The sequence below is a fragment of the Stylophora pistillata genome, chromosome 1 (genome assembly GCF_964205215.1).
Source record: "Stylophora pistillata chromosome 1, jaStyPist1.2, whole genome shotgun sequence".
Classification (NCBI taxonomy): domain Eukaryota; kingdom Metazoa; phylum Cnidaria; class Anthozoa; order Scleractinia; family Pocilloporidae; genus Stylophora; species Stylophora pistillata.
Window position 1 is genome coordinate 29,526,050 of NC_142519.1, and position 9,665 is coordinate 29,535,714.

At 39.1% G+C, this 9,665-nt stretch overlaps 1 protein-coding gene across 1 annotated transcript in view; it reads right to left on the minus strand.

The window, feature by feature from the left end:
* Positions 1-9,665, minus strand: part of LOC148742013 (myoferlin-like) — a 64,030-nt gene that overhangs the window by 36,893 nt on the left and 17,472 nt on the right. The window contains exons 23-29 of the mRNA XM_088753392.1: positions 9,527-9,626; positions 8,796-8,992; positions 8,164-8,270; positions 6,331-6,406; positions 4,855-4,965; positions 1,360-1,512; positions 342-491 (exon numbers count right to left, since the gene is read on the minus strand). Of these exons, the coding sequence (XP_088609518.1) occupies positions 342-491; positions 1,360-1,512; positions 4,855-4,965; positions 6,331-6,406; positions 8,164-8,270; positions 8,796-8,992; positions 9,527-9,626 (894 nt within the window). The remainder of the gene's footprint in view (positions 1-341; positions 492-1,359; positions 1,513-4,854; positions 4,966-6,330; positions 6,407-8,163; positions 8,271-8,795; positions 8,993-9,526; positions 9,627-9,665) is intronic.

Consider the following 9,665-nt stretch of genomic DNA (forward strand, 5'->3'; position numbering starts at 1 on the left):
TCGGTATAAAATAGAAGAAACTGCTCAATAATAGCTATAATAGTACATTTTACAGTTGTGTGCTTAGTTGCTAAGCCTTTTAACGGGAGTGAGGCTAGGGGTGACCTTGTTAGGATACAAACCTTGCTGCCTTTCAAGTGTAAATCACTTTGTTATCATGCTAACTAGTTACAGGTCTCTATTACGACAAGGTCACCTTCAACCTCACTCCAAATCAAAGGCTTGGCAACTAAGTACACAACTGTAAAGTGGCCTATTGAAATATCATTAATCAATTTTAATTACGATTGAAAAGAAAATTTCAACGAATTGAACATTCGAAAAACTGAATGTTGACTAACCGTTTCTGCTAAGACGCCAAAATCATCTTCGCTGTGCTCCCGTGCAGTCCAGTTACTCTGATACTGCTCAAGTCCAAACCACAGCTCAACCCGAACGACTGCGGGCAGTTCTGGGTGATCTACAGTGTTCAGGGCCTTCAGACCGGGGTACTAGAGGGAATAAAAAAGAAAGCCCATTGTACAGCGTACCAAAGATTTCTCTTAAGTTCGAGTGCGTAGAGTATCCGATCGCGAGAGTGTGAGTCCTTATGTCTTCGTGCCTCTTCGTGACAAATGTTGATCAGCCTTCTTTATAAGAAGATTAGCAGTATACATGTAAACACTGGATTTCTTCCTTTTGAGAGAGGTGTATTTTTAAGGTAACACGATACAGAAGAGAAGTAATTGAGGGCACAAAAGAGGTAATTCCGGGGAAAAAAAAAACAAATAAAAAAATAAATGAAACACATCGTTCAGTCAGACTTTGAACGTTTCTGCGGCTGAAACACTAAGAATTTGTTTTTTTGATTGAATACAATGGCGTTTTGACCGAACGCCTAACGGTATTTTCAGGGTGAGTTAGGTGATTCGCGTGCTTTGTTTACGCGTAATATAAATTTCTTTATTTACATAATGAATAAATGAACACGTGATTGTTCCATGCAATTTGGAAAACATAGTTAATATTCGTGCTTATTTATACCAAATTGCACTAGAGATCACGTGATTACCTTTACCAAGTACCTAATCAACGCCTGCGAACAAAAGTAAGGGAGGTGTCTGTCCCAAATGGTAAACCCATCATTCTCGGGAACCTTAGCTTTCGTGTATTGATTAAATTAGCAACTGGCTTACGCTACCCTGAAGTATCTATCGCTAATTAACAGGCCGGGGTATTTTGTTAAGGAAAATTGACGTCATTCTAGTGATTAAATCGTTACATGAATCAAACAAAACTTCAAACATTTTCTGAAACAAATCCGCTAAAACGTAAATGTTGAACCCACCTCTCAATTTTATAAATAAATTGGAAAATTACCTTCATCTCGATCTCCATTGTTTTGCCGCAAAATTTACCGCAGGCTTCCTCCCTGGGTGAGAACAGGACATGGTAGGCTGGTATTCTGTGGTAGGCAATCCTCGTTGTGCCACTGATCATCCAGAGGATGACATCGGGTAGGCTGTTTTGAGGCTGTATTAGTTGTTGGAGATTGAGATCAAAATGAATTGTATATTTAACAATTATTCCACGAGCGCGCGTTGGATATGAGATGATAGATAGCCAACGAGGCGCGTAGCGCCGAGTTCGCTATAATCATCTCATATCCAACAAGCGCGAGTGCAATAATTGTTTTATTAAAAACGTTGAATTAAATTATTAAATTTTCTTAAATTTTTAGCTCCCTTTTAATTTTAAGCTGACACGTACGCTTACCATATTTTTAGATTATGGTATATTGGCTGATATACCATAATGGCTAAGCCAATAAAAAGTCTTGAATTGCATTTTCCAATGATCTAGTTTTTAATAACATGAATTATAACATAACCAAGGTAAAGCGCGCGCTCTGATTGGTCAATTCAGTGTGCATCATTTGCCCAAGGTGTACACTGTTAACGTGAGCAAATGCAAAGACTAGTTTCCGCACGCTTGTTATTTCTGGTCACGTAAGATTTCAGTGTTAAATACAAGGGAACTCTTTGGCTACATTGTATCAATGTTATGTTATAAAACAAATGGTAAACACCACAGCGTGCACTATTGAGTTATGGAGCACTTGGGAGGTTGTAAAGTACGGAAGAAGCGTCTGGCCCTGTTAGGGGTTTTGGGAATAAGGGTCGCTGGGCATTCATAACTCATTAGTGTCCGCTGTGGTGTTTACCATTTGTTAATGGGAAGACTTGGTTAGCTCAATTGGTTAGAGCGCCGGATTGTGTTGTGCGGGAGGTCGAGGGTTCGAGCCCCGGCCGGACCAATACTAATGGTCTTAAAATAACTGAGGAGAATTTGCTACCTTTCTATAATATCAAGAAATGGATAGATATTCTAGTCTTCTCGGATAAGGACGAATAAACCGTAGGCCCCGTCTCCTGCAGGGTTAGGGGTAGGAGACGTTAATTTCTCACGTACGAGATTACTGTGTGGTGGATGTCCTCCCCTGGGTGGATTTACTGGGCCCGCAGTAATTGGCGCAAGCTCTTGCGGTGTCCCTGCCTATCGGCTAAGCTAATAAACTAAACTAAACTAAACTCATGAATTTGAATGGGTCAAAGCTATGGACTTGAATTAACCCTTCCCCAAAAGCGACCAGAATCTAATTTCTCCTTGCAATGTCACCCCTAAATCAAACATTAAGGTCAGGAGAATAAAGGAAACGATCACCAACTTAAGAAGCTTTTGATCGTCAGTACCTCAGGAAATTTAATCAAAACTATATATGCATACTTATTTAGGTTGTAAAGGGTTAATAACTAAACGAAATTAAGAGGTAAATCTTGAAGGCCATTTTCCAAACCCCATTCCCCGTTAACAAATTGTTAAGAGTGTGGGCAACTCCTTCCGTATGCCAACACAAGTTTTTCTTTGTCTTAAATATGTTATTCATTTTAAATCAGTTGAAAACATTCGACTAACGAATGGAAGTTCTACCTCATTTGGATCTATATCATAAGAAAAATGCTCAATATGACCGAACCAGCACTACTCTAGAGCTCTGGTGTTACCTTCCTCTATTGGGCACATATGTACCTCTTGCATGTGTAATCATGTATGTCTCAGATCGAGACAGATACATATTGCATACATGTGCAGTTACTAAACGTAGGAAATGTATCGATAACGGACTTTGGAGCTCATTCCTGGCGACAGTTTGCATTTTTGCTAAACATACAATAATAAATGCAAATTTTGCATAGAAATTTTTAATTTGAATTTCACATACATATACACCATTAAATTGGAATAGCATTTAGTGTGATAAAACGCATAAACGTTAATGTTTACGGAAAATGCAACTTTTGATTCACGTAAAAGACAATTCATGAGATCACTTCGCCATATTCACGGACGCAGCAAGGCACCTTCCTTTCGATATTTTCAAAGTCTCACTAAAATTATGTATAACCTAAGCATTTCATTTCAAATGTATATTTAGGTCCTCAAGACTTCAAAGATCTTCACACGAGAGCACCAAGATTTTTGAAGATTGTTTTCAAGATACTGCGACTTTTTTAGCTACACCATAAGCGAGATAGCGCAAAGTAAACAACCTTTCTAATGCAAATGTAAATTCATTTCAGAAAGAAGATAGAATCTCGAAGTGTCATTAATGTTTAAATTCCAAACAATTATTTAAACTGAGTAGCTTAAAAATTGTCTAATATAAGACCCTTGCCTAAAACAGCACCTATGTTCAATAACATCTATAAGAAAAGTCCGAGACACCTGCTTTGGTCAGAGAGCTGGAGATAAAAATTAATTCAAACTTTGCTTAAATCTGAAATGAAAATACTTTTAATCAGAGCACCACAGCCTGCACAGTTGTGATTTGCCTACCTCGCAGAGACCTAATTAAAATCTATAACAAAGAATTGGAAACAACTCGCTATGTGATTGCTATGAATTCGCTCCGGAAAGAAATTTAACAGCTGGCCAGCTAACCTAACAATTTACAAAAACCGCACAGAAGGTAAGTCAAGTCGTCCACTGATTCCTGCTGAAAGCTAGCTCAGAACTGCGAAATTATCGTGCACTGAACGTTTACCACCTTAAGAAGAGTGAAGTGCGAAGTATCACACAACGAAAAAAGAAAGAGGTATTTTGCTGACTCGAAGCATAACTTCAATCTGGTCAGTAAATAGTATAGAATCATCGATATAACAAAAGGAAGGTGTTAAGCGGTTATTAACTTATCTGTCTTTGAAGGCGGAACGCCCCGATTGTAAAAGAGCAATGAAATCGTTTATATTCAGCCGTGCGGCATCACAGAAACCAAATCCAGTCTTTCCTACAGGTACAACGGACTGGTGAAATGGCACTCGCACCAAGTGTTAAGAAATCTGCAGCAGGATCACTTTATATCTATCTTGTGTGTTTATTGTGCTTTTTGCCACAAGTTTGTGTTTTCATTCTAGTGGCAACTGCCGGAGTTAACGATGTTTCCAAGATTTTGTCGGTTTACACTTTCACACTGATGTTTTTTAATTCGTCTCTAAACCCTGTTATATACTGCTGGAAAATGAGGCACATTCGAAATGCTATCATAGCCACTTTACGAAATTTACTGGGACGTGCAAGTAATTCAAGCTAAAGAGTGGTAACCTCCAGTTCGTCGCCTTTTTCCTGGGAGAGACCATGCCGGAGTTCTACTCAAAAGAAGGCTGATAGATGTTTGTACAAGAGAGCGAAGTTTGAAATACATACTCAGAATTACTCAGAAAACTAGTAGTCAAAGCAGGTGGTTATTGTTAGGCGAGAAGCGCTCGAAAGAAAATTTAAACGTGGAGGAGGCATTTGCCTTTCTTTTACGCTTACCTCTTCTGCAAGGTCTTGTAATCGTTGGAAAAATCCTTTTACATCTGAGAGCGAGTCTTCGACGTTTGTGGCTTTTTCTTTGAGTTCGGTGGCGTCCTGTGCGATAGAACGCTGAAAAAGGTTGCAAAATAAGAAGGATTCATCAAACTACTGAAGAGTTACTGAGGATTTGTACATCTTGAAACACTTTTCACTTCAAACAACAACAAACATATGAAACATATGTATGAACTGCGGTTATGAGACGTATATGTGAACGATCCTTCGCAGTAAAGCACTATTTGAGCAATAGTGAAAATCAGACCTGAAAAAAATTTTCAGGCCTGTACGGGATTCGAACCACTGACCTCTGCGATACTAGTGCAGCGCTCTACCAATTGAGCTAACAAGCCAACTGGGAGCAGGCCATCAAATTAATTCGACATAAACCCGTAGATGATAAATCATACATATGTTTCATATGTTTGTTGTTGTTTGATTTATCATCTACGGGTTTATGTCGAATTAATTTGATGGCCTGCTCCCAGTTGGCTTGTTTGCTCAATTGGTAGAGCGCTGCACTAGTATCGCAGAGGTCAGTGGTTCGAATCCCGTACAGGCCTGAAAATTTTTTTCAGGTCTGATTTTCACTATTGCTCAAATAGTGCTTTACTGCAAAGGATCGTTCACATATACTTTTCACTTCCTCTTTAATTTGTTATCTTTCATTCAATTTGAATCTTGGTTATTTTCATCATTTTCACTTCTTTTGATTGCTTCCCTTTTCATTTAATTTTTTTCAGGTCGATTATCACCAGGTCTCATTCATGTAAACCGTTTTCAATTTATAGAAAGAAAACAAAAAAAAATTCATAGAAATTCATCATCTCTCGATTCCGATGACGATATCTGTTGAGGTTGTCAAAACGTCAGTCACGATGACCTACAAGAGTCCCTCTGAGGACAACCCTCACACTGGCGATAACACTGTAACTCTACAACACCTGCAAAATCTCGCAGAAAAGAAACAGAAAACAATGGCATCATTTCACAATCACAAGGCCTTGGTCTTGGTTTGCAAGATCAGTTTAATTAAACTAACGCGATCGAAAAACGGTGTATAACCTCAGAGGTACCCTAAAATTGAGTCTACCAAGAGTTACTACAAGCTCCTATGGATTATAATCGTTCAGATATGCTGCTGCCTGATAACATAAGAACTTCTGAATCTCTCACTGCTTTTCAGCGTGCTATTAGCAATATTATTGTGTAGATGAGACTAAAAACAATGCGTGTGCGTAATAATTTTATATATTTTGCTGTATTCCTTAAATGTTAATTATACTCAGAGATACTAGCTCTCGGCTCGAGCTTTATTCTAAATCCGAGTTTAAATAAAGTTATATGTATGCATGTATGAGTACGGCGGTTAGAATAAACAACAAACTTTTATCGGAAAATTCAACGGAAGTAAATCAGTAGTAACAACTGCCTTACCAACTCACATCTTCTTTCACGTTCACGCTTCTTGTCAAGTTTGTTTGTCTTCCCTTTCAAGTTAGGGAGGCCATTGCTGAATAACAAGAAAATAAAATGAGGATTTTGGGAAGCTTCAAAAAAGCAATTTTTTAAACAATATGGCCGACCTCCAGCTCGTGATTTACAATATGCTTTGATTTTAAGCCGGTGCATGCTTTTGAGTAGTTGCTAACGATTCATCACCCCACGTTCAGTATTAAAATTGCCAAGAATTTCCCGACCTGTTCCCTTAAATTTTTTATATTTAACCAGAAAGCTTTTGGCTTACGATTATGAACTTCTGTTCATCGTTGCAACTGCATCCTTTGCACGTGTGCACGAACTGATTTTCATTTTTGCCTCGTAATATTATCATTGCTTTTATTTTTGGTTTCATCACCAGAAATCGGGGACATTTCAAGCCCGTTACGAAATGTCAGAGGTATATCGTAGTACAGACAATTTAAGATGGCGGCGGTGGAAGTGAAGTGAACCCGTAACTTTCTATTTTCGTAAAACTCCGCCAGAGAAAGGCCTGGTATGTTATTATCCCAGAAAGCCAAAGGAGACGTCAAAAGAAGGAAAATGGCGGCCAAATTTTGCAGTTACAGGGACTTGTATCTTTCGTGTTCTTCCTTCCTAAAATTGGGGTGTTTAAAAATGGCGTGTCGGGCTTTTGAGCTCTGTGAAAATACGAAGAGTCTCCCGGCTCAAGGAAAATTTGTGGGCCAACATATTCGACCATTTACGAGCGATTTAATTGAGAAAACCTCTGCATGATGCATATCAAACTACGCAGTTGCGAATCTTCACAAGATTGTTCCCACGACGAAAGAATTGTAACACCCAATCGAAGTAGATTTTAAGAGTTTGTATGCGAAAATGGAGTCAGAATTATGAGTTTACTCTTATACCTTGGGAAAAGGTAGGCTTAAATCTTAGTATTTCTTTTTCGAAGCGATGGACGCTTTAACCGATGCAGGCTGCATTTCCAACTACACAGCGAAAGAATATCCCATTCTTAGACAGCCATTATGAAAAAAACAATCTTTTCCCATACATTTTCTTATTCTGTTTTGGCGCCATTTTGCTTGTAACACGAGAACCCCTCCGCCATATTGTCCCAAATTTCTGGCAATGATAATAATTTGTGTTGATTATCGAGAGAAAATTTGCAAGTTATCCAGTGAGTAAACAGAAACAGGTGCGTCGAGTCAAAGGATCCATTTACCACGTTTAAAATAGGCCTTTTGCAGCTAGAGATCACGTGCTTAGATACCGCATAGCAACGCCATACTGGAGAGCAAGCACTCCAGTGATCTCACAATATAGAGGTCACAGAGGTCTGCATTCAAACAAAGAATACAGCGGATAACAGGTCAAAAGGTATCCCAATTCGAGAAATCCAGTGAGAAGTAATCAACAGCTTCCCCGGAGTGTATCAGCAGCAAAATCACACCAAAATTCGTTTTTCGCTGATACACTCCAAGGAAGCTGTTGATTAAAACTTACAAGATTTCTCGAATTGAGATACCCTTTAACTTGTTATCTGCTGTATTGTTTGTTTGAATGCAGACTTCTGTGATCTCTATTTTGTCTGAGATCACTGGAGTGCTTGCTCTCCAGTATGGCGTTGCTATGCGGTATCTAAGCACGTGATCTCTACTGCAAAAGGCCTATTGGTATAGCATTCAGTGGATCTTGAATGACAGGCAGTTCGCTTGGTTATGTATGTATATTTTAATTAACCTGTCGTGAAATTTCATGCATCCGCATCTTTAACGAGTTATTTAACGTCCAACATTATGTCACCTGCAGTCTTCAATGAGCTGGTCCAGTAGGGAGAACAAACAAGAAGCCCTGTCTACTTCCGGTGCATTAATGGCGATCATGTACATCACCTCCGTCATCTTACTTTTCTGGGAAGAGAAAAAGTTTTTAATCAAGAGGCAATTTCAATAAATCTACTCTGTGCGTATAGATCATGTATTGCTTCTATGATACGACTCCCATGTTTGGGGTTCCCTGAACCGAACTCTTTTCTTTAGATTTGACTTTAAAAAATGTGCACGTAATGAAAAAATCCGACTGCAAATGTGCGCGTTGCTTGCATGGTGTGATAACTCTTAAAAATTATGGAGGGGATAAGTTTCTAAAGAAACTGTGGTGCTACGTCGGTGGGTGTTACAAGGTAATCTGGATTTTTTCAACTGGGTTGATAATGAAAATTGGCCACCTTGAAGACTTTGAAAGCTGACGTTTCGAGGGCTAGGGCTCGAAACATCAGCTTTTAAACTCTTTATGCTTGCCAGTTTACATTATCAACTCAGTTGATAAAACCCAAATTATCTTAGAAATTTTTGCTCCATTGAAAGGGAATCCTTTTACTGTCAACGCCAAAGCAAAGCTCACACAGAGGCGTTTAAAGCAGCAGTTGGCCTTACCACGCGATCGATAATCCTCAGTAGGGCATTTAAGGGTTCCAGTCTAAAGGAAATGTTCTCCCAATAGCTTTCCACGCACACACAAGGCTTTTCACTGCTCCAAGGAAGATAGTAATAGTTGGTCCCATCATACACTGCATTACAAGGGGGCGTGTTGGAAGGTGCCACTGACTCATCCATCATGTTCCCATAGTTACCTACAAAGTAACATTTTCACCAATTAGTAATCTCCAAACAAGAATTTTAATTTCATGTCCGTCTAATCCATGTAAATCTAGTACACAGTCAAGATAGCTGTTGTTGCTTGGACTTCTTGCTTGGATGGAGCACGTGCTTTACGTTTGTTGTTAGTCATTCGTAAAATGAAACGAGTAAATTCAGCTTTAAAAGCGCGCTGCGCTTTATACAGTGTTTTTAACAGAACACTTTATGCAAAACGAGCTACTTTGAGCAAAATTTTGCGCAATCTCATGATCATTAACAGGTTTGTGGAAAGCTCTAAACGTAATTTCGGAAACTTAATTTGTCTTCAAGCATGTTATGGTTAAGCCCAGGTTATGCCGACCCTGTGTGTTGGTTCGGTCTGGAGGATGAACCCTCCACCTCCCGCACAGCACTCCAGCTCTCTACAACATAAGCTAACCAGGCGGTGGACTATAATACGTTCACATGATGGAGAAGAAACTTGAAGAATTATTGCTAGATCCCACCAACATAAATGAAATTCTCACCGATGCTGACTTCAAATTCAATAGGCCCGTCTACATCAAACACCATAGAAGCTTCATAAAAACAAGCGAACAACTTGTATTTGCTGCGGCTCAGAAATGGCTAAAGGAAAAACAAAGATATCAATGCCTCAGCACACGT